Source organism: Glycine max, chromosome 13 (assembly GCF_000004515.6).
Source record: "Glycine max cultivar Williams 82 chromosome 13, Glycine_max_v4.0, whole genome shotgun sequence".
In the NCBI taxonomy this organism is placed as follows: domain Eukaryota; kingdom Viridiplantae; phylum Streptophyta; class Magnoliopsida; order Fabales; family Fabaceae; genus Glycine; species Glycine max.
Genome location: NC_038249.2, coordinates 14,712,866 through 14,738,268, shown reverse-complemented (window position 1 = coordinate 14,738,268; position 25,403 = coordinate 14,712,866). Strand labels below are relative to the sequence as shown.

Here is a 25,403-nt window from a genome sequence, read left to right as displayed (position 1 = left end):
TATCGGTACGTAGTCCTTTTTTTTCATAATATTTTCTTTTATAATTTTAGAGACTAAATTAACCAATATTCTCAATTTTAGAATTTTTGTGTATTGATCAAAACTAAAGGTATGAAGGTTTGAGGGAATCTTACTTTCCAGTCCCAGTCCAGGCACGCACTACCTTCACTTCTCAACCAACTTGTGCCATATTGATGAGATTCCTAATTATTTTTAGAAAATGATTCCTAAATTGTTCATAGATATCCTGACATATTGATTGTCAGAAAAAGCAGAGAGCATAACTCTTCTCAAAAGCAAGGAGAAGCAGCATATCCCCAAAGTGGATGTTTCCCTTGCAAAGACGGCAGCAATCAAAATACCTCTGATTTGCATTGAATTTATTACAAACTCATTATCTCACATATAAATTGACACCAGTTAAGCTCTTTGGAGTTTGGACGGTCTTATTAGTTATTATTACAATAAACATAGTTACATGAAATTATTGTTCGATAAAAAAAATTGGAATAATACTAATGAAAAAATTATCATTAACTCATGGAGGCTAAAGTATTTGCAGATTTGCAGTGGGATAGTGGTGTGGATAGCTTGTTATATTAGATTATAAAGTTTGTCAAGATGAAATCTTAAGTTCATGGTATTAAGGGCATTAATCAATCAAGATTGTTCCATATCTGTATAAAATAAGATATATCGTAGTATTCAATGGATGACTTCTTTACATTAACTGTTCCAAATATCTTTACAGCCTTAAAATTCTAATGATAGCTTCAATTTTTTCCAAAAATGATTGAATAAGATTAAGTTAAGGTTCAACATCTAACTTTATGCGCATGGCCCGAATCCATATTTCATTCGACAACTTAGGAAACTCAAGATATTTTCCTAATCAATCAACATTGTTTCCCCATTTGTAGTCTGAATTGTGGCCTTGGTGCTCTGTAGGCTTAAGTGTTTCTTCATTTCCTGAGACCTGACAAACTCCTCAATTCTTGCTTTTAGCTCATCGTCGGGAATCAACATATCCGCGGTAAGATGAGAACGGTTGAATGGATCAGTCTGCACAACCAACCAAACAGAAAAGCATAAACCAAGGAACTTCTTCTCTGTATGAACATCAGTAATGAGGAACAAAAGGTCAAAAGTGTACACTTACACTATCACTAAGAAGATGCCTCTGAATGACAGGACGATCAACCGTGATCCTTGAAGAAGGCAAGATAACTGGATCCTTCATCAATGTGTACTGCAATACAAATGTGTCACTATGGATTAGCTTGTCTTTTATTCAAAACAGCTTATAAACAACTTTTTAGAGCTTTCGGAAAAAATAAAGCAATTTTTCCCCAAAACTAATTAAGAGTAATCATGCATCTGGTCGCTATCAAATTTTACACTTGCGAGTCAATTATGAGTGATACCCCACCTCCATAAAAAAACACATGAACACAGAAAAAAATGGAAAACATACTTGAATTGGATCAAGGAATTCATCTGGTATCTCCCCTAGAGTGGCTTCAGTATCCATGGCCTCTGAAGCAGCAACTTTAGCTTTTGCGCCAAGTTGAATAAATTCCTGTATAATTCTCCCATCCTCGCCAATTCTGTGAAGAACATCAGCCCCAGCACTAAACAACTGCAGCGAATTACCAGTCAGATTGCATTTGCTTATATGGTAATACAGACAAAATAAAAATTCTTGAGAACAGTATGCAGTATATCAAAAGTCCCACAAAACTTGCCTGATCATTGTATGATCGACCATCCTTTGAGATGGCAGCTGGGAAGATGGAATTCGTGTCACCCCTGGCTAGATGAACATATATGTGCACAATCTACAAAGAATATATTGAAGTTAATAGTTTGCTCTGAAAAATAAAGTTTAGTAATATATTTGTGCCGCGCAATATAAATGAGATACAAGATTCTGGTCCCTGCCTCCTCCCACCCCTCTTCCAAAAAAAACTAATCAAACCATTAATATTTAATATAAAATAAATAATAAAGAATAAAGACCAAAAGGGGTTTTTTGCATGCGTAGAGCAACAAAACAAATCATCGTTAAATGATTCAACCAAGTTACTAGTGTTGGGAAAGGTTTCAGAATAACTTTGTATGCACAAGAAAGTAATGTAGAGCCAACATATGACAGACAGAATATTCTGTTAATAGAGGAAAAATTGGAACTTGGATAATTTTCGAAGTATATTTATGAGAGCAACAATTCATTATGAAATGACTCGATCAAATTACTAGAGATAGTCAACTAGAAATTAAGCATGCAAAGCAACAAGGAATTCACATGAGATTAACAAGGTGCATAACGGTATAACAAAAAATAGATGGAGTATAATACCACCGTTTTGTGCCTTTGGATTGAGCAAAAGAAAAACTCAAATCCACTATAGATTTAAATGTATGGCTTTAATCGAAGATTTAAATTACCTTCATATAGATCCATTTCATGTATACATTACAACTTCATTAACATAAGAATTTCTCATCCCCCAAAAATATGATACAGATTATACATGAAATCATATCAAATAGTCATTAAGTGGACTTTTCACAGGCTCAAAAGTCAAAAGTGTATATCATTTACAATTTATAAACCAGTCTAAAATTGAAGTTCTTCAAATTCCTTGAATTAATGAAGATGTAAAAACAACATTTTTAGAATCAATATTATTATAGTCATGTTTGACTAGTCTAAAGATTGCAAAAAATAGCATATCACCTCTCCTGTCATAATTATTTTTTTAAAAAAAAACTGATTGCTGCACAAGATTTACGGGAGAAAACCAATCTAGGTTGGCACCTCACAGAAATCAGCAGACAGCAAGCTAGGAAATATCATTCAACCAAAAAAGATAGCAACAAAAGGCATGGGGGGAGATAAACCAAACCCATGGGAAAACAAACTATTTGAACCTGTAGTTTGTATAACCAAACCTATTTCTATTGAAGTCAATAACTAAGAAATGGGGGAGAGAATTCCACCAGTAAAACCCATCAAAAGAGAGAGCTTTAGTGGCCAGAATTGTCTGCAAAAGTATTCCCCTCCCTCAAAATATGACCTACCACAAATCTCATTTTTTTGTTAGATTTATACAATTATGCCACCTGTTCTGTAAGTTCCAAGGCACTAGATTAGGGTACTTAAAAGACTGCACCACTAAGGATGAGCAATTTCTATGGCTTAAATAGCCCCTGACATAATTATCCACTACTAAAAAAAACACACATTAAATAATTTTGAAATATAGTTGATGCCAACCTGTTTTAGCAAATGCTTTGGACGAAATTCATACTTCTCAGGATCCTTCAGACTAAGCGATTTTCTTTGAGGACCCACCAATTGCAGCAGAAAGTAATTGAGCATGCTAGCCACTCTTTCAACCTTGAAAAAGTGGAAAAATAAGATTAAACTCATAAGGAGAATACCAAATTTTCAAAGGAAAATCATAGTTCAACCACAAACTATTTTATGAGATTACAAGATGCATAACATGCCCTGGTTGGAAAGAGAGAGAAAATACCATCTCAGGAAGTAGGAATGGAGCAGTAATCTGCTCTGAAGTAAATGCAAGCATGCTGACATCTTCATTTGCCAACTTCATATCTATCCGAATAATCTACAAAATATCCAGCATTAAATGCTTTATTAAATGATTTTAAAAACAAGTACAGATACATAATTTTATGTTGAAACAAAATGTCAACAGACATTTTCTTGAGAATGGAATAACCGGGTCCTCTCCTGCCTCTCTTGAACTGGTCGTCTCTCCCACTCAACTGTATTTGACATCTCAGCCTCCAATTCTTTTAGCTCAAGAATTTTGTTCAGACTTTCATCAAGAAGATAAATACTATCATTAATCAAAAAGTTTAAGAAATTCAGATAGACACCCTTTTCCTCCTCCTTAGCAATCTGGAAATAAATTAACTTTGAAATGATTAGATACAGTTGAGTATGGTGTGAGATAAAAATAAAATTCAAATATCTTTAATACATTACCTGTCTCCAAGCATTACGATGACTAGGGACTTGCCACAAGTATTCGAGGAGTTCAGCAATATTATGGCGGATGTTAAACTTATCATAGAACTGCAATGGACAAGTGACAAATTAAGACAATTACCTAGGTCTTGTATTCAAAAACCCAAAAAGGCTAATGATTTCAAATACTGAAACTCACGGAATGTAATATGTATATGAATATGTGTTTATCTAGGAAACCATAATTGGGGCATTATATTAAGAGCTATATAAAAAAATTGGTGAAGCAGTTTGAAATACAATTCAAAAGTTTCTCTGCCTTTGCTCTAATCAATTGCATGCATATGATTATAAAAAAACATATCTATTGATCCATCTTAAGTCATCATTCAGTAAACAGAACCACTAACATGACTATTATGGACCCCCTTTCGATGCTCAAGCTAGAGTTTCAAGAAATCAAGAAGAAAGGTGATTTCCAAACTATTCAACTATATTCCTCATATATTAATCTAGAAACCGACAGCATTAGGGGGAAAAAGGTTGGTCATGCGTTATGCCACCAACAGTCTTAAAATCAGACTAACCTGTGTGTGAGAACCAGTGAACTCAATGTCAACATAAAGTTTCAGAAGATTCCTCACAAGATACTCAAGAGAGAGTTGGTGACCTTCAAATAGGGTGGCTGTAGCAGTTGAGCCGCTGCAGAGAGGGAATAGAACAGGGGGACCACATACTCAATTATATAGCTTGAAGACTTAAAACAACTTTTCACAACATAATAATAATGATAAGCAAATTTTCCAATTTTACACAGAAGAAAAAAGACACCAATTACCTCCTACGGGGCATCCAGCAGTTCAAGACTTCAACCATCTTTGCTCTCAGGTATGGGTTTTTGATAAATTCAGGGCTGGCCATGAACATAATTATGAAGTTCATAAATTCATCCTGCAGACCAATATAAATGAATTATCTTGCATACGAAGAATTTGGGAGAGAAAGGATTAATCCAAGAAAAAAACTCTTGAGGTGAAGCCTACCAGCACAACTCCATCTAAGGCCTTTGGAATCCGGGAAGCAAATATTAAAAGTTCCATGGCATCTTCCACAAAATGTTCAGGCATGGTAGAAAATTCCATTGGGCAAGTTGGTGGTAGAGGCATCTTTAATCCACCCACCAAGCCAACCAACCAAACAATCATCAAGCGGTAGAAGGAAAGCGCATTTTGAATAAGTGTGTTATCCTAAGGAAACAATGTGAAGCCAGTAATTCAAAATGAGAATATTAAAAATTTGAAACTTTATAAGCTAGAAAGAACGCTTAAAAGTAACAAGAACATGTCTAAATCAAATGATTGATGAATCAAGTATCAAATTTCAGTGAACATTTAATTTAGAAGAACATAATCTTTGTAAGGTAGAAAAGATATGCTTCATTGCTTATCCTCTTGAGAGATCAATTTAATGAATATTGTCTTTACTATGAAACTAAGAAAAGACAGACATTAGCAACCGTGTTATGTTGTAACCATATCAGATGTCAGGCACTAGATGGAGACTTCAAATACTTTAGTTGCATCTTCATAATTTTTTTACTTTTTTATACCAACACTGATTGGAATACCACAATAATTAGATAAATTTTAGCATTGTATTGCATTTATAATGACTCATGATAGTTATAAAACATGAATTCTCTCTGGTGATTTACAATTTTATATTATGTTAATTTATACGTTGTATGTATACAATTATCTATGTCGCGTCTTATAATATTTAAAATTTTCTATATCCCAATGTATGTGTACGTGTAATATTGTATCCATGTTCCATCATATCAGTGCTTCCTAGCCAACAAATAAAAATCACTTTAAGCTCCATCAATCCCCAAATTTCACATAAGAAAAATAAGAAAAGGGTCACTACTGTAAGAAAACGTAGAAAGAGAACCACATTTGTGACAACATACAAATAAATAACACCATACACATTATTTATATATAGCATAGGTCTACGTCATCCTGTAGTACAAGGTTTAGTACAAGAGTACAGCTGGAGAATACTACATTTTGCAGTACGCTGTACACTCCCCCTCAAAGAAGAGCATATAAATCATGTGTGCAGCTTGTTATAAAAGTAGCTAATTCGAGAATCCTTGAGTCCTTGACAGATTTCAGTAAATAATATGCTAGAAGGTCATTCAAGTTGATGAAACTAGTAGAATTATAACAAAGCAAAAATCTTCTCTCTATATAAAGTGACAACAATCTATTAGTGCTTGGTTCTCCCACTACAACAAAAAAAAGACTGATCTGGAGATAATATGTTAGGCCATTTGATTGTCATCTGTTTTACTAGACAGCAGGAAAAGAGAAGTCAAGGCCAAACAACTGCAGGAAAAGGGACAAAGTGGAAAAAGAGGAGAAAACTGGTGTTTCTTCTTTAGAAACAGATAATATGTGCATAAGGAGAGAGAAAGATCTTAGACAGAAACCTTTTAGAACCGAAGTTTGAATGAATGAAACTGTACACAATTAGTCTTATTTATATTAGAGCAAAGACCTATGTACAGACTACAGATAATACAAGATGTAGTACAATTGTACAAGATGACAGTTGGAGTACATTAAGATCTGTAGTACACTACATATAATAATAGAATGTACAACTTACTATTGCTAAAGAAACTATAAAGCTAATCAAGGTATAATTGATTTTCTCAATCCCACGCACCCTTCCCCCAAAAAACACACACAATACAAGCACAGACGCAACTTATTTTATTTTCATATATCTGTATGTGCAAACATAGATAACAAGAAACTTCAATGCTGGGGAGAAAAGGACCTACCCTCAATATCTGAGCTTCATAACATAGTTTTTCCTGTGAGTACAATTCCATTTCTTTCTCAAGTCGATTTATATCCAATTCTGCCTGAGGAGTGGGTGTTCGCTCCTGCATGGCTTTAAGTGTGGAGAGAGCATCTTCACACCTAGAAATATCCTGTATATAATATAACTCCAGCATTTATTCTTTGCATAACTTTAGAAGAAAATGTCCAAAGCAGATATAAAATATGGCAGCAATAATAGTTAGCTCCCATAAAATAATACCAACAACTTTCAATTCTATCCAAACATACATATGATTACCTGAACTAAGTGTTTGAAGTCAGAAAATGCTTTTAAAAGGCCTAAGTTGAGCACTCTTGCAGTCATAAAGAAGCATTCGCAAATAAATGAATATTTCGTCTTTTCAGCACGTGCAGAATTTTCATTTGAGAGCTCATCAGCATTACTACCAGAGCTACTGGCCTCTTGGGATTGTTGCAAGCGTTTCTGATCATCATTATATTGATTGGTTGCCCCAGTCTTAGCTGGGTTTTTACTATTAAGCCATTCAATAACTTCTTCTGATGATGCATGAAGAGCAGTCAACCCACTAAAACAGAATCATGACCAAAAGTTACCTATAGGGAGATACATGAAATTTCCATGAGAATTTTAATATTTAAACACAAAGCCCTCACCTTAGCTTCAAGCGGTTTGAGTAGTGCACATATTTTGCATCAATTTTATCCCTTTTTGTTAAATTTGCATCTAAAAATGGCTCACATAGACGAAGCACGACAGCACTGAGATTTACAAACATGCCTGAACTTGCACAAGTAATAGGGTCAACCTGTTTTTGAGAAAATAAATAAATGCCACACATATTCTCATTAGACATATAACAAAAAACAGGTATACATTATAAGTAAACTTCAGCATGAATATGATGACAAGGAATGCAAAAAAAACAAAATGAAATAAAATAAGAAAGAAGCAATTGAACACAATTTATCTTGCTTGGTGTATCACTTCACTTCCGCTAAAAAAATGCAGATAAGAAAGAAATTTACCTGTATATGAGCCCTGGATGCATTTATATTGATCACCTCCGCAAGATACTTGAGTACATTTTCACGAGTATCTTGACTTTTAAGGAGGATGAGGAGTACTTCAGCTAGGCCATCATATAAGTTGTTCATGACAGTTTTGATAGTGGAAAATGAAGATAACAAATCAGCTGGTCGCCTAGTTGATGCATCAGAAAAACACTGCTGCCTGGATTTCAAATGAGAAAAAAATTAAGTTAAAAAGGGAGCCGGATTAAATAATAAACAATAAAATATCCCATCCAAATAAGTCTCACAGCTAGGCTTCATATGGTAAACATATAGACTTCAAAAGGGACAATAAGCAAGAAGTGGAACAAGAATAATGGGTAGCAAATAAACAACTGAACCTTTTCCCATTAAATGAACTTGGCTACATGAATCAAAGGACACCATAATGTTCACTCATAAATCATATCTATAGATAAATTTCTTGACATACTTCCTAATTATTTTACCTATGTTTTCTCTTAGTCTCCCTCTTGTCTCTGACAACTAGACTACCCTCCATCTAATCTACTATCCTAACTTGGTCTTCTATAAGTCTTCTCCACAAACCCAAACCACCTAAGGCAACACAACATGATATTTTCTACAATAAGCGCTACCCCAACTTTTTGCCCTATGCATTCATTCCTAATCATCTCTTGTCTAGTAAGTTCATTCATCTAACGCACCATTCACATTTCTACTAAATTGCATTTATTCTTTTGTTGTCTTTTTACTGCCCGACATTCAGTCCATACAACATTACAAGTCTTGGAACAGTCATAATTTTTCTAACAATAATTTGCTGAAGGTCCAAAATACTGACCATAAACCATTTGTTTCTATTCTATGAAACCAAAGGATAGAACCAGCAAGCACATCAAAATTATACTAGAACCAAGTTTGCTTAACTAATCTGGTATACTCTAGCCAAGTTCACAATAACAAAAAGCAACCAATCACATGTCCTACTACTCCCTTCAGCTCCTCTCACCAATGCAGACAAAGAGAAACGCAAGACCACTAAAAACCAATCAATACATGAATTTCAAACAAAGCTGCTAAATCAACAAAATCTCAAGCTCACCCAACATCAGGCTGCCCCTTGAAAAAAGCTTGATCAGGAAGAGCACTGATATGAAAAAAGGGACCCAAAATGCTGGTCATCTCAATAGCACGGCCATTCACATAAACCCCTTTGGGAATCCACCACTCATGATTCACAAGTGACTTGGCACCAATTGGAAACCTAACCAAATACAACAAAGCCCTTAATGAGTCCTGAAAGTTCCCAAGAGCAGACACCTTCATCACACTCCCTCTCAGCTCCTCATATAAACCCTTCAGAATCTTGTCCAAGCTGTCAAAATCAGGGTCCCTGAAAAACTCCTCCAGAAACCCCGGCGGACTCTTTGCACCTCCGCCGCCGCCGCCACCAAACACATTCCCGCCGCCTACCTCCGCGAAAATCAGCAGCAGCAGCGGCGAATTGGCGCCGGTACTCGCCGAACCCCGGCTCGGGAAGAGCTCGGGATTTGCTAAATGAATCCGGCAGTAGTTGACGCAGAGCTTCTTGGCCTGCCTCACCACCGTCTCCATCTCCGACCGCAAGTTCTTGTCCTTCATGTTCGAGATTTTCTTCCCCTCCTCGTGCGCGCGGTGGTAGCAGCCGACGAGGTACTGGAACGGAGACTCGTCTCCGGCGCCGGCGAATTCGCCGGAGAGACGGTCAATTAAAACCCTCTCCATGCAATCGCGCGAGAGGCGGAGCTCTTTGCCCTCGCTGAGAATCTCGGCGGCGGTCAGTTCCAGATACACGATTTTCGAATTGGTGGTGGTGTTGCTGTTGGCGATTTCGGTGATCGAGACGAGGAAGATTTTGCGGATGATGATGTCCTCCACTTCCTGTGGAGTGCGTTGGGGTTTTGCCGCCGCCATAGATGAAAGTTATCAGAGTGATCAAATTAGAATTGAAATTGAAATTGGTTGTTGTTTCGATAGGTTTGTTTTGTGGAGAAAGAAAAAAAGAAAGGGAAAGTGTGATGAGGGAAAAGGATCTTATTGTTGTTGAGTGAGAGTGAAAGGGAAGGGTTGAGAATGGAACATGGTTTGGTTTTGGAGAGGGAGAGAACAGAACTCAGAAGGTTCTTGTAGGGGGAAACTGTGTCAGGAAGAGAGACATGGATTGGTAACGAGGAATCAGAGGTTCCAAACGACGTAGTTTCCTCTACCTTCAGGGAGGATTCTGAAATTTGATTAATTTGGAATGTTAAAAATATAAACAAATAGAAGTTTTTTTTTAAATGTTTTCTCTCAATAATTTATGCTTGTCAATGATATTTCTTGAGTTCCTTTGGTAACTAGATATTCTCTTGAGCAGTGTAATCTTTGTTGCATTAACAAGATACACCACTAATATGATAATAATCTTATCAAGTCCTTATTTTATGAAGTTGTCTTTCTTTCCCCCATTATTTCTTGTGGGGATGGGTTCAAAAGTGATTCTTTTTATCTTTTTATTATATATTTTCTTAGTTTTATGATTAATAGTAACAGAGTAGTGGAACTTAAGTGCGATCGCGCCTTTACTCCTTGCTAAACAATAGTGTTTGTGCCACCAATCGCGCACCACTTATGTAGAGTTTGTTTTTCTTTCCGGTATAGTGAAATATAGAGTTTGTTTTTCTTCCTGGTATAGTGAATAGACATTGTTTCACTCCGTACATAGAGTTTTATCGACGGATTGGTTGACATTGTGTTGTGCATATGAGGGGGGTAAACATCGGCAAATTTTCACCAATGGATCACCGAGCAAATCACAAAAGCAAGTTTGACACCACACTTCAACCCAAAACATTAAGACATTAGGTTTGTGGGTCTTCTTTACTTATATGTTGTTTAACTTTCTCATTCTTATCCAATGTGAGACTTTACCTTGAGACTTGAACTCTAACACATTAATTTTACTTAATATTGATTTTAATTGTATATGCTTGGCAGCAAGTGGTGAAAACTCAAGTGAATGTGAAAAATTTGCTAAATTGTTACTATTGAACGTAAAATTATTGCTAAATTGATATTGTTGAACTGAGAAATTTACTTGATATTGAATTGAAAGCCATGGTTCATGCTTGCTAGTTGTTACTATTGAATTGAAAATTATTTCCAATAGTACACCTATTTCCAATTCCAATTGGTATTTTAAAACCACAGTTCTTTTTTTCTAGTGTTGATGTCGACTACTTATATATAATTTATGTTTTACAAAAAATATGAACTATTATTTACTTTTATGTATGAAATTATGACTTTTTTGACAAGTTCTTTTAAGTTTGACTTCTAATTATGAACCAATATTTTTGTATTGTTTGGTGTTTCAAATTAGTAGTGTAGATGTAAACTATTTGTACCTATTTAATGCTCTAAATTTGTATTGTTTATGCTCTAGTGCATAATGTAATTTTTTATTGTTTCCTTTTTCATATAATATTAATTATAGATGGAAATTCCACTTGAAGTGCCTCCTTCAAAGGAATTTGCAAGTAGTAATCTTGTGAATAATTCTGAATTTTAAGATCAATCTTTATCCAAAGTTGAAACCTCTCTATTAATGTAGATGATGGTGATGATACTGAAGTAACTAAGGATGGCAAAAAAATATAAATGTCTGCCGTTTGGAACTACTTCAAGAAAAAAAATGTCAATTGATGCATAAAATATGTTAGGCTTGAACAAGGGCAAATATACCATACACAATAGCAACAGTTGACTCGAAAGTCCGGATATGGTGCCCAAAGAACCAGTTGTATTCTCAATTAGTTAAGTTTATTAAACTAACAATGGAGATGATTAAAAAGAGGATTTAAATATTTTGTGGTTTTGCTTTTTATAAGAAAACAATTAAATGAATATAAAAAGAAGTTTAAGTGATGATAAGACCAAGGATTATGACTCACTAGTACCAACTTTCTCCTAATCCTAGTCCTAATGAAATTCCTTCTCCAGTTAAGTATGGATTACCAAAATCAACTAAAGCCTATGATTAAGCTCAAAAGATGTTCTTTACCTTGAATCAATACCCCAATGATTACCAAACAGTTTGATCATGCAATTTGGTATAAAATATTCTCTACCTAGATCTACCAATTACATGTAGATTATTACTAATATGCAATCGATTGAGTATTATAATGATCAGTTCCAAATAAGCATTGTCGCAATCTACCCTATGACGAGAATGTGAAGGCGAAATGGATAAGTCAAAGCATTCATCTCTAAGGGAGAAAATGAGCGGAGTCGCCACCAATGTTTATTCAAGGAAAACGTTAGAAAAAAAAAAGAAGGTCTACTAATTTTGAAAATAAGGTTTCGGGAGTTGTTTACGCATAGGGAAGGTATTAACACCCCACGCGCTTCTCACAAGGGACAACAACCTTCAATCGAGTGTGCAAAAATGTGACTTCAATATTATTTATTTTTCCTTTTATATTTTTTTTTAAATTTTTGGGGTCGACAAGGGGACTGCCCTTACTCCTACGTATCCTCAAGTGCGATGAAGAATTCAGACCTACGTAGTTCTTTAAGTCTGAATGTTTATGTGTTAAATTGATTTAATGTTTTTGAAAGATTCATTTTAATTGCGAACAAAAAGTTAGGCGTTGGACCTTGAAACGATGTTTTAAATTTTGAAAAGTGGAGATAATTATTAAGGCGTTGGACCTTGAAACGATCTTTTGATTTTTGAAAAGAGGAGAGAGTCGTTAAGGTGTTGAACCTTGAAACGATCTCAAGTGATATTTGATAAAAAAAAATTAGTTATGAGTTGGTTTTATCTTGATTTTGTTTATTAACCTTCATTTTTTTTTAAAGATAACTTTCCAACACTTAGTGATCGGTTAAGATTGAATTTTACAAAGAAAAGGAGGTTAACGATGATAGATGGAGAAGATGAATGTACCCAAAACAACAAGGGGACCCCTAATCCTATTTAAAATAATCATATGATCAAGAACGATTTAGATTAAAATTAGAACAAACTTGTTTCTCATTATCATAATTTTTATTATAATAACAAGTCTTTAATTTTAATAAAAAACATTATCAAATGGACCATTTAATCAAATAGTGAAATATGATAATGAAAATAAAATAATACTTTATTATTAAAATTAAAATTAATTACATGATGACTTGAATCGTGTGGATACAAATTTATTCGCAACACATCCTTATCTTGAACCAATCAAAGTCATTGAGGGATGCCTTTCTCTTCCTGACAAAGAGTTTTTTTCCCCATGAATTCTTCTCCCACTTGTTCATTAACAAGTAACATAAACAAATATTTTCAATTATAACCAAAAATTGAAACTAGATTTGCACAAAATGAAACCAAATCTGAAGATGGTTTCTCTCTCCTCCTTTTCAATGGCGGTTCGCGGTAAGTGTAGGCACAACATCGATGATGAAAACCAGTGTGCGACGATCTTGCTTGATGGGTGCATGACGGTCATGCTTGATGCCCATCCCTTACTAAACCAAACAACTGCAAGCCATTGTCATCAGTTGTTCTGTTAGATCCTAGTTTTAGTCAGATCTAGTTTTTATTGTTGCGATGTGGGTTTTTCATCGGCGACAGTGCGACACCTGGTTTCGTTTTGTGTAGATCTAATTTTGTTTTGTTCTATTAACAAAGATTCTTGAACATCTTGAGAACGAAAGGGTGCGAATGGTAGGAGACCCTCCTTTGATCTCAAGCGCATTGATAGATGCCAATTTTGTGGTTGAACGAAACCAATTCTATCACTTGAGAATGGACACCGATGATGACATCAACAATGGAAAGGAAGTCGTAGTTCAAAGGGAAGAAGAGGAAGACACAATCATTGGGGTATGCAGGAACAATGTTAACAGGGTGTAATTGGTGATAACAACTTTGATAAAAAAAAAAGAGGGGTTAACTTAGCAAACATGGAGGTGTATTAGCAAGAACCAAAATCATTGAATAAGATTTTAATTTTTGTGATATTTTATGTTTATATTTTATAAAATATTTTAAATGAGATTTTAATTTATTATTACTATTATTTTTATTTATCGATTTTTTATAATTAATTAAAGTATAGGTAACAATATGACGAACATTTAAATATCCAACAAAAAATATAAAAATATTAAAATTACTACCCATACAAATATGAATACTAATACAAGGAATTTTTATGTAATATAGTAGTCTACTCATACTCTACACTAATTTTTTTTTTCTAAATGATGTGAAAAAAGAAGATTACAATGTTCAATTGATTGCTAATGGCAACTTACAAATATCCTAATAACATGATTTAACAAAGCTTAAATGATGGTAATCTTTACATATCTAATTTTAAAAAAAATTTGCACACGACTTTCTTAGAATCTTTAAACTAAAAAACACTTAATTAAAAATTGAATAAAAGTGTAGCATCCATCAAATAATTTAACCAAATATTTTTATCATCATGGCATGGGGTGGGCCACTTGAATAAACACGACGTCGTTTTCCTTGTGTGTTGGTTTCAGTCAAATTGAACGGAACCACCGTTTCTCTCTCTCTCACGCACACATGGTGCTGCCACTGTCACTCTTCTCTTCTCCTTTCTGCTTCGCCGATTCTCTATTTTTGCGCGCAATCGGTACCATCTTCTTTTCCCAATCCAATTTGATTTCTGCTTATTCTTATTTTCCTGTGTTCATCAAATGCTTAGTTTGGATTAGGGATTTTTAACAAATCATTTGGGATTACAATTTGCAAATACTTTTCTTGTTAATTGATCGATTAAAATTCTCTAATTTTTATTCATTATTTGGATTGGATGCTGTATCTCTGAAACTTTGTTTTTGACTGAGCCAAATCACGTCGTGTGATCTATGTAGCTTAAACTATCACTCTCACTTAGGATAATAAGGCTTTGTTGTTGTTGTATTTAGATTGGATGCTGTCTTTGATGAGTGTTTTGGTTTGTTTTAAGAAGCTAATTTTGATTTTTGAACTCCTCCTCTCTTTGAGGTGGGGGCTTGATATGAAATAGGGGGTGAACTTTATGCAGAATAGAAAATATCAAGAGCCTGTTTGATTCCCTTTTCAGTTTTTGATTTTAAAAACTGTTTTCTAAAACAACTCTACATTGTTAAACAGTCAATCTCTAGCTAAAAATTTACTAAATTTTGAAGACTGTTTTCAAAACACTTGTTTTGAAAACTAAAAACAGGAAAAGGGAAAAGATGTTTTCTTTTCATCACTTCTTTTTTAGTTTGTTACTGCTGGTACTATAAAAGAGGTCCACTCAACGGTTTTGGAAGATAAAACCTGAACTGCAAAACCATATTTGCAACCAGAACTGAAATTTGAAAGACTAGATTTGTTAACACCCCGAATTTGAAGTCCTTTGGCAGTGACAATTCCCACATTCAGATCTGGAAAACTAGAAAGGGGGGAATAAGCTGGTGAAGGAAACGTGTCAAAGATGGAGAGAGAAAGGGTGGGAGAAGTTTAGAAAAAAGAACTTAAATCAAACAGCTTTTTTAATTTTTTTTAGTTTTAGAAAACTAAAAAACTCTTAGAAAACTTAAATCTGTATTTTTTTTTGTTGCTCAAAATTCTGCCTCTTGTTCTCATTTCTCATAGTTTTGAATCCTCTCCTGTTCTTGAATAAGGTGATATGGTCATATGAAGAAAGAGAGACATGATTTTTATCATAGAAGGACCAAAATGATTGGTTATTAGATTCACTTTTTATATTAATTCAAAAAATTGTGTGTTTTTTTCTCTAAAGATCGTAATATTCAAACTTAGGAGTTTACCCTAGTAAGTTTCTTATCTGCTATCAAGTTATTGGTAACTTAACTGGGTTGGAAACTTCGAATTAACTTTTGGCTGGTGTGCATTTGTGTAATGAGGTGCTTTGATTAGCTTCTACATGTGTGTTTCACCGTTTCCTGAGTTGATTCAAAGGGGAAGCTTTAGTGTTTATCACTAGGTGGTGACTTTTGATGCTAAATGTAAAAATGTCTCTCTAGTTGAGTTATGCTATGACAGCTATGCAGTTGAGTTGGTGCATATAAGAGTGGGCAGCTAGTTAAACATGTTATTCGTATTTGATTACTGATTGTTCACTGGATTGAGATATCTTTATTTATATTCTGTCAACTATAGTACTGTATTGTGCATGCTTCATGATCATACCTCTAGATTGGAATGGTTAATACATCCACCAATTCCTACATTATTATTCTTGATGTTGAGAATTCTCTACGAAACAGTGGTTGGAAAATTCTTAGGACTGGAGGGGACTTCTTCAAAACAAAACTTATTAAATGCTATGATGTATCTGAGATTGTTTGCTAATGTCTTTTCTTCAACGGATCCCAAATAGATTGTCATATGGAAGCAATGAAAACAGAATAGATCATGCATGACAGGCATTCTGACTTGGATACCCAGAATGCATTTGGGTAGTTGACAGAGTAATCTGGAATATAGTTATTAGTTTATTTTTGTGATTGATAGGTATGCTTTGGAAATTATATCAAATGCTGCATGTAGTATGAGGTTGTATCATTATGGCCGAACTTGTTCAATTCCCACTTGCTCTCAAGAGAATTACAGTTAAATAGAAAGACAAAAGAAAAACATTTTGGGTATCAAAATGGATATTAACGATTTTCATCTTATTTCCTGGTTGCAGAGTAACTTGATTGCATGTGGTCCTAAACTTGCAGGATGGGTATCTGATATTATAACCATTTCCTTACTTCAAATGAATTTAATTTCTGTTTGTAAACATTTATATTATTGAGTTAAAGTGTTATTATGGCAATTTTTTAAAATATTTTTTGTTTTATTCTTGTTACACATCTGTGACTCTGTCCTATTGCACATATTTCAGATTGTATGCTTTGGGCCAGTCGTTAATGATAACTTGAGGTCTGGATGATGCTTTCTGATTGGTTGTTTACATATTGTAATTCAGAATGTGGAACTTTGCATCGAATTGCATTGCTGGAACTGTGGGACTGAAAAATGATTCAAAGCCTACTCATTCTGCTTCGGAATGTTCTGATGATGAAAACTCTGTTATAGGCAGAGAGGAAGGGCTGGAATGCCCAATATGCTGGGAATCTTTCAATATTGTTGAAAATGTGCCCTATGTTTTATGGTGTGGCCACACCCTTTGTAAAAATTGTATCCTCGGACTGCAGTGGGCTGTTGTGAAATTTCCAACACTGCCTGTTCAACTTCCCCTTTTTATCTCCTGTCCATGGTGCAACCTTCTGTCTTTCCGTTTAGTTTACCGGGGAAACCTTAAATTCCCTCGCAAAAACTACTTTCTTCTTTGGATGGTTGAGAGCATGAATGGTGATAGAGGGAAATCGCATTCACCTTTCTGTGGTGATAATCAGCAACACTCAATTAAAGATAATTTAACCATGGGAAGCCAAGTAAGCCATGGAAACCTTCGGAGGGGGCTAGTTCGCCATCCAGAGACATCGAGTTCCAACCAATATCATGGTAATACTGGTAATCACCTCAATACAGAAAGATTTCATGTTTATCTTCGGAAGTCACTGATCTTCTTTGTCCAGTTGACGGCTAAGTTCCCATTGGTCATTATATTCCTTTTAATTGTCTTATATGCAATACCAGCAAGTGCAGCCATTTTGGCCCTGTATGTACTTGTTACAATTCTGTTTGCCCTCCCATCATTTCTCATTTTGTACTTCTCATATCCTAGTTTGGATTGGCTTGTGAGGGAAATTATCACTTAAGATTGTGAACTAGTGTAGGCTCCAACTTTGCAAACATTAAGACAACAGCTTATATCTTCTACTTTGTAATTATCCGACTTCTCCTTTAGAAGCTGTCATTTATCTTCCCATATAGGGTCGTTATCAATATATGTATACTTGAGTCTTGATTGTAGCTCAGGTCGAACTTGGCTAGTTGGTGGATGAAATGTCAGTTTTTGGCATTAGCTTCGATGTCAATCAGGGCAGTGGGATAGGGTAATGATAAATGCTTGTGCCCTTTCCTGGTGGCAAGAATTTGTTTGATTAATGCCATGTTTTATTTCAATTCTGATTATACTTATATTTGTAAATTGTATATAATAATTGAGTTGTTTGTTTGGCTGTGTGTGGAAATACTATCTGCTTAACTTGAAATAAGTGATATTCCGTTCTCTGTTTAAGAAATGTATGTTTTATGGTATGGCTGGCTGTGTAGAAAGTCCGACACCCTGTTTAAGAAATGCATGTCTCACACATATTGGGCAGACATAAAGGAGTTTGGAAAAGGTTTTTTAATACAACATGAAACTCGATTTATTCCATTTGTGTTCTCTGCAGTCTAAAATGAACTGTTCATTCAACATTCAATTGTAGGTATAGTGGCACTTGTATGGATGACAGTAACTTAACCAGAACTTGAGCATTCCTCTGATATTTTCTTTGAGCCGCTGAACCTATGATGCAACAAGGAGTTTATTATGGTGCATAATCGGTGTAAACGATCATTTCTGCATCATTGTGATTCAGATATGTTACATGTCACATTTCTTCAGCTTAGAATGGTTTCACGCACACCCGAAAAATGAAGTGACAACTAGATAAAATGAATGTCTATTTTATAATATAGCATTACTAGAGCACCTTTAATGGGGGATCTTGAGCGAACCTAACTTAAGATCCCCTCTTCCTTAGATCTCCCAAGATTTTCAGTGTGGAGGATGAGTTCTTCTACAAGGATCCTAAAGAGGGTTCTCATGGAAGGGAGAGGGGGAAGAGAAGGATCCTAAAGAGGGTTCTCATGGGAGGGAGAGGGGGAAGAGAAGTTGTGGAACTTGGGTTTGTGTGGTGTGATTTTAAAAATAATTCATAAAATATATTAAAGTGAGATTTTTTGTGGGACTCACAAAAAGTGTCTGGAGATCTTAAACTATGGGCCCACTAAAAAGTATTTCAAGATTTCAAAATGAGATTTATTATTAAAAATATTCTTAGGGTTCAATATCAATGAAAAGATCCTACATAGTCATGATAAAAAAGAACATGGGTTATTGTGTGATACCATCCATACTTATTAAAGTTACTCGTGTTAATTAAAATATAATTTGATGATTCAATTAATAAGTGATTGATGAACTGTTAAATTATTTCTTATGTAGTATATAAAATAGAATTTGATTTTTTAAAAAGTAAAATGCGGATGAAACAAGAGAGGTTGCCAAATTGTATAATAGAAGCTGCCTGCAATCTATATTCTTCCACAAAACTTGTTTTTCAAACTAATATTATCTAATTTGGTAGTACCTTTTTAATGAAATTTCTTTATATTGTTTGATTATTAGATTGATTATTATTTATCAGCAGTTCTGTCGAACAAATTCTTTTATCTATATTTTGCTTATACTCTTTGAATTGTGAAGTTTGGTTCTTTGGGTATATTTTAGAGGCAATAATGAAAAATTTATCCCTATAAATAGCAAATTGTCCCATCCATTAGTAAAAACAAATTTTAAGGCAGTCTCTTTGAGAGAGCATTTTATTTTATTTTTAATTATACAAAATTGTCTTATTTTTATTTTATTTTCCAAACATTTATATAAAAAGTTAATAAGTTTTATTATTTATATTTTGATACAACTTTTTAACAATAAAAATGAGGTGATATTTTTATAATTAAAAATAAAAATTCCCAAATAAACAGTCCAAAAGTCTCTCACTTATTTTAAATTCGAATTTATTCATCCAATAAAATTGCCATGAGGAATGCTTTAGAATTTTCCACTTTATCAACCACGGCAGAAAATAAAATAGAAATTCTGCTCTAAATAAAAAGCTGTCTACATTGTTCTAGAACAAGGAAAGAAAGTTCTCTTCTTCACGGCAAAATGGCATATAATCTTATTGAACAAAAAATTAGTTATAAGTTATTAGTTGTATTTACACTATTATCTAATTATATTAGGATTTTTAATTGGTTGTTAACCAAAAAAGTTTTTACATTATAATTCAATTATAAACTACTATACTTATTGTAATTTTTAATTGATTAATAATGATTCTCCGGAGAAATTAAACTCATACTTTTTATTCAAAATTGGAGATTGTTTTGGATAACTTACATAAACCTTTCATACATATGAATTATTAAGCTGAAACTCTACTTTTAATTAGAGAAGAAGCATAGCGCCAAAAACATTACATTACTTCACCGCTTACACAATTAATAAAATGAGGCTCATAAACATAGTTCAAAAACTAGGTCTGATTCGGCCGGTTGAATCGGTCCAATCAAAATTTGGTGATATAATTATATTAGTTTGGTTATTGGACCGGTCATATATCTGGTTCGAGATGACCCGGTCAGACTTAGTCATATTCGACCAATTTAAAATAAATCCGACAATTCCGATCGATTTTTAAAATTCATTTTGTGTAAAAAAAAAAATTAAAAAATACTCCAAAAAAAAGCTTAATTGTATTATTGAATTATTATTTATAAATTTGTGTTATTAACTTTAATACTTCAATTATTATTTTAAATTTTAGAATATGAATATTTTTTTAATTAAATATTAATTATATACTTATATAATTTTAAATTTTTTAATATATACTAAATCAAACGGAACAAATTACTAATTCTCCAAATTAGACCACTAATCCCGTGATCGATCAGACCCGTTACATAACTTTGCTCATAAACATATATGTAGGACAATCCACCACCAACCAAAGTCCACGTGTCCAAAGCATATCCAATAGTGCTTTTCATTTGGTCCCTGCACTTGTTACACTTACAAAAACCATTGCTATGGTGGTGACAAAGCAAGGTTTGTTTCATCAAAAGATGGTGGCACCCATTGCTGTTTCTTCTCCAAAGTCCACACTTTTGCAGAACCCCATCTATTTTGGTGACCTAAGTTCAAGTTTTGTTGGAGGGTCCTTGAAGTGTCTTTGCTTCAATCTAAAACCGAGGCCACAAAGAAGAGAATTGACCAACTTGGTTGTAGCTTCAGCCACCCCAAGTGTTACAAACAGCAATGCTAGTGGCAGGTTTTACTTCAACTTCACTGGTTTTCCTTTCCCACTTGGTCCTTTTCTCAACAGGCGCTCTATTAGGACTGAGGTAATGCCATCTTGCTTTGTCTTATGTTTGGTTTGGATGACTATTTTGATCACTGAATTGATTTGGCTGAGGTTGTCTATTCATTGAGTTGCCTATCTATGATTTTATGTTTATAGTGATCTATCATTATCTTCTTAGGTGTTCTTTTTGCTCCAACTTGTTCTTTTGAGTTTGGTAGGCATGCATGTGAAAGTATTTAATCTGTCAATCAACCAGAAATTATTCGTATGACCTTTAATGTAGTTACTATAAAGATCAACAAGTTCGGCGGTTTTGTTACTATATAACAGTGTAAAAAACCTTTACAGTGTAATATGTATAATGTATTTATTCTTTTCTTTTTTCTAAATGCTCTAGGAACATTGTTCCTTGCTATATAGGATGGATTATATTTTTGAATTTTGGATAAATGAACAATGAAGAAATTCATGATACTTGATGTGCAAAACCTGTATTTTTATTGGATTCAAATCAAATGCTTTTAACTACTTGGTGAAATAAATTTTGTTTTGTTCTGTTTTGGCTTTGCATGTAATGGTTAATGGCATGTAGGTATTTCCTAGTACATAGAAATCCCGTCTGTTACTTCTTGGGAACATTTTGCTATAAATTTTGTCTGCAAATTCTCTTTTTGAGACACTAACAGCTCATATTCTCTTGATCATGCTGTAGGCTGTGAAGGGTTGTATATGGCTGTTCGAACAAGAGCAGGCATTAGGATTCAGCAGTGTTTCCACAAACATCAGAATGACAGTTATCAAACTAAAATCTGGGGGCTTATGGATCCATGCACCCATAGCTCCAACTGATGAGTGTATTCAGGTTCCATTTTGACAGCCTATTCTCTTACTTTGAGCATGCAAACTTGTAATGAACCTTAATGGAAGTAAACCAAGGCTAGTGTTTTGAAATGAGCAAACTTGTAATAAGCCTCATTTTTTTGTTTGATCAGTTTTGGTAATGAATTGAAATTGTGTATATAAATTCCACATTCTTTTGGAATTTGGACTATTGTTTATTTGGCTTATAATTGAATTGGTTTGGTTCAAGGGGTGGCCTCATTTTCTAGACTTTATTTTGAATTCACTGGCTGGATTGTTTCACACTTTACAAACTTTGATTCTTTTGTAGTGCTGCTAGGCATTTTCTATGACTTCATCAAGAAGGATATTTTTATTATGCTTTCTTAACATCTCTCTCTCTCTCTCTCTCTCTCTCTCTCTCTCTCTGTTTCTTGCAGCTTATTAAGGAATTGGGGGCTCCAGTTGAATATATTGTTCTCCCTACTTTTGCTTATGAGCACAAAGTATTTGTTGGTCCATTTTCTAGAAAATTTCCCCGTGCTCAAGTATGGGTAGCACCAAGGCAATGGAGTTGGCCATTGAACTTACCATTGGAATTCTTCGGCATTTTTCGTGCTAAAACCTTGAAAGATGAAAATTTATCTGTTCCATGGGCTGGTGAAATAGAGCAAAAGATTCTAAGCTCGCCAGAAGTTGGTAATTTTCACTTATTGTTAAATAACTCTAGACTTGGGGTGTGTTTGGGTAAAGAACTACACACTTGTCTAATAAGAGCTTATTACATAAGCTTATTCCAATAAACTTTATACACTTGGGGTGTGTATGCGTCCTAACCACCTTAATCGAATGTAAGGTGGGAGAATGTTATAACACAAGTCATTTTCATAAGCTAAACCAAATATTTGCCAAGTACTTGTATAATAAGTTCCATTTAGCTTTCTAGAAGCTCTACTAAATGCCTTTCAATCTTTGTAAATCCACGATGAAAAATCTCATTTGCCTGTGGGTTGCTTCAGGAATTGGACCTTATGTGGAGGTAGCTTTCTACCACAAACCTTCAAAAACACTATTGGTGACAGATGCTGTTATTTTTGTCCCAAGACAGCCACCTGAGTGTATAAGCAAAGAATCCTTGTTAGCATCTGCAAAAAATGGTTTGGCTGTAAAACTTCTTAGTAAAGGAAAGAAGGTACCCGATGAGCCTGTAGTTGACGACAAAAGGAACCGGCAAAAAGGTCGACTCTTCTATTATTATTTATTTTGACTTGCACAAAGCACATTTCTTCATTTTGACATCAATGTCAAATTGAACCTGATGATATTATTCCGCAGGATGGAAAAGAATGGTTCTACAGATACTGTTTCTTGGTCCATCGAACCTTTTAGAACCTAATGCAAGCTTTGATCAGATGTCACAAAAGTTGATTGTTTCACCTATTGTGAAGACTCTGGTCTTCAGTAAAGTTCCTGAAAAGGTAATAATCTCTCTTTTTGATACACTAAGAGCTATTAATTGACAACTAACTGTTCAACCTTAAAATAGTTTCTTTTACTTTATTCTGACCTGGATGAGGCTAAACTTATGCAAGGCACATGTCCTTCAATGTAATGCAACTGGATGTTCCAAAGTATGATATATCCTTCAATTTAAATTGTTCAAATAGCAAATTTTTTAAAATGGAAAACATGTGAAAACTAGATGATACTTTTGTAATTATTAATGAAAACAGGTAATCTATGAAGAACAAACACATCTCTTATTTGAAGTGTCACAATGTTGGACATGTTTCTGACACATATCATACACTTCTCGTTAGGAGTCCTATTAAAAAAAATATTTGTTGTCTTGGACACTTAAGTCGACACTTCTACACTATTTGGACACTTGAGTCAACACTTCTATATGGATGGACACACTAAAATCATTATAAAAATATTCATTTTTTTAGCTTTTGGTAAAGTTTGCTTAGAATACCATAATATAAAATATTGAAAATAATTCCTCACCTTTTTGTGAGGCTTGTCGTCTTAGAAAAAACTTCCGGTAAATATACCATCAATTTAGATCTTTTATTATGATACTTATATTTCATTTCATTAGGTCTATATATATATATATATATATATATATATATATATATATATATATATATATATATATGCGGTGTTCTATATTTTAGACATTAGTCGTGTTGGAGTGTCCATTTATGTGTTGTATCCGGTGTTTGTGCTTTGTAGTGTAAAAACCGGATAATTTTACAAAGACAATATAAAGGTTTTTACACTATAAAAAATTGTTATGTGCGATAAGTTTGTTAATTTTTATAATAAATATTTTAAAAGTCATATATAAGATGATTAAGGGGATAAAGATAGATGAAATCAGCTCAATTCACATTTTGCATTATTATGATCCAGGTTAGAGAGTGGGTTGATAGCATTTTGCGAGATTGGAGATTCAAGAGAATAATCCCTGCTCACTTTGCTGCTCCGATAAATGCAAGTAGGTCAGATTTCAGGGCTGCATTTGCATTTTTGGATGAGTTTTTGGGAGAAAGTAATGCTGCATGGCCTTCACTTTCCCTTCTCTTCTCATCAATCATGGGAAAAGCAGCCAGCTATTTTCCTCCGGATGACATGAGGACCCTATCATCCCTTGACCAGTTTTTGGTGTCTGTTGGAGCTGTGAAGAAAACTGTTTCAGGCAGGAAAAGGTGAGAAGAGGTGCATGACAACTTGGCCTGCCAATCCATGTTAACTTTGCAAATGTAAAATGAGTATAATTTTGTTACATTAGGAACTTGATTCTTAAGGAAAATGTAAATGTCGTTTGACATTGGACTACATGTACATGTTGAGGAAACAAGGGAGATGTTTTGCATGAAAAAATCTTTGAGGCATAAGTGAAGGGGTATGCATAAATATAAGGTTGGTGCATTTTATAGTATAAATATATGATAATGGATGATTGGATAATAATGTAAAATACCTTGACACCATTTGATATAAAGCTAAAAGTACAACTATGGTAAATTGAGACTAAGAATAGAGAAGATTCCAAAGGATAAAAATGCTATTGAGATGATTCATTTTTTTTATGGATGTCCAATGCACAATGCAAAGCCTATACTAAACAGGGCTCTAACAATCATTTAAGTGGCATCATCTTAGCTCAAGTAATTAATAGAAAATAACATTAAAAGATAAATAATATCTTAATATTTTAAGTTCTTCTTATAAATTTTTAAGTCACTTGATATTATTTCTTTTGGGCCTAGAGTCCATCCTATCACCATTAGTTTATTCTAATTAAATTCTTATTCTTATTTATATAAAGCGCTAAGCTACTGTACTAAACCCTACAAGGGTTAAAAGTGAGGTAACACAAGTTCTTTGTGGATAGGTTCTTGGAATCTAACCAAAAAAGACCTACCTTGGATGGAGTGGCATTCAATCAAGTGTCTAGGGAGGAGACCTTGTGCTTAAAAACATCGTTTATT

General features: G+C 34.0%; 3 protein-coding genes across 6 annotated transcripts; 2 read left to right on the top strand and 1 right to left on the bottom strand.

Moving 5' to 3' along the window:
* Window positions 1–699: 699 nt before the first annotated feature.
* Window positions 700–10,191, bottom strand: LOC100806175 (probable ubiquitin conjugation factor E4). Its single transcript, XM_003543842.5, has 16 exons — window positions 9,020–10,191; window positions 7,909–8,113; window positions 7,537–7,688; window positions 7,160–7,448; window positions 6,858–7,010; window positions 5,047–5,250; window positions 4,842–4,954; window positions 4,591–4,705; window positions 4,022–4,111; window positions 3,731–3,934; window positions 3,543–3,638; window positions 3,281–3,403; window positions 1,746–1,838; window positions 1,475–1,639; window positions 1,160–1,249; window positions 700–1,062 (listed from the first exon to the last, which is right to left on the bottom strand). The coding sequence occupies exons 1-16, from the start codon at window positions 9,868–9,870 to the stop codon at window positions 889–891; spliced, it is 3,117 nt and encodes a 1,038-aa protein (XP_003543890.1). The 5' UTR covers window positions 9,871–10,191; the 3' UTR covers window positions 700–888.
* Window positions 10,192–14,470: 4,279 nt separating this feature from the next.
* On the top strand, window positions 14,471–18,095 carry LOC100809368 (uncharacterized). Of its 4 annotated transcripts, none has more exons than XM_006593399.4 (3): window positions 14,482–14,603; window positions 16,656–16,694; window positions 16,941–18,095. In XM_006593399.4, exon 3 carries the CDS (start codon window positions 16,942–16,944, stop codon window positions 17,734–17,736), a length of 795 nt encoding a protein of 264 aa, XP_006593462.1. In that variant the 5' UTR covers window positions 14,482–14,603; window positions 16,656–16,694; window position 16,941; the 3' UTR covers window positions 17,737–18,095.
* Window positions 18,096–20,739: 2,644 nt separating this feature from the next.
* Window positions 20,740–24,877, top strand: LOC100811507 (uncharacterized). The gene is made up of 6 exons (XM_003543849.5): window positions 20,740–21,100; window positions 21,773–21,922; window positions 22,341–22,599; window positions 22,920–23,138; window positions 23,236–23,378; window positions 24,322–24,877. The coding sequence occupies exons 1-6, from the start codon at window positions 20,786–20,788 to the stop codon at window positions 24,619–24,621; spliced, it is 1,386 nt and encodes a 461-aa protein (XP_003543897.1). The 5' UTR covers window positions 20,740–20,785; the 3' UTR covers window positions 24,622–24,877.
* Window positions 24,878–25,403: the final 526 nt, after the last annotated feature.

Excerpts from the sequence above, each read along its gene's own strand:
- LOC100806175 (XM_003543842.5), bottom strand. The coding sequence starts at position 9,870 with ATGGCGGCGGCAAAACCCCAACGCACTCCACAGGAAGTGGAGGACATC. Across the intron at positions 8,114-9,019 it reads AAGGGGCAGCCTGATGTTGG|GCAGCAGTGTTTTTCTGATG; the intron begins GTGAGCTTGAGA and ends TTTGAAATCCAG. Across the intron at positions 5,251-6,857 it reads ATGAAGCTCAGATATTGAGG|GATAACACACTTATTCAAAA; the intron begins GTAGGTCCTTTT and ends TTGTTTCCTTAG.
- LOC100809368 (XM_006593398.4), top strand. The coding sequence starts at position 16,942 with ATGTGGAACTTTGCATCGAATTGCATTGCTGGAACTGTGGGACTGAAA.
- LOC100811507 (XM_003543849.5), top strand. The coding sequence starts at position 20,786 with ATGGTGGTGACAAAGCAAGGTTTGTTTCATCAAAAGATGGTGGCACCC. Across the intron at positions 22,600-22,919 it reads TCTAAGCTCGCCAGAAGTTG|GAATTGGACCTTATGTGGAG; the intron begins GTAATTTTCACT and ends GGGTTGCTTCAG. Across the intron at positions 23,139-23,235 it reads CAAAAGGAACCGGCAAAAAG|GATGGAAAAGAATGGTTCTA; the intron begins GTCGACTCTTCT and ends ATTATTCCGCAG.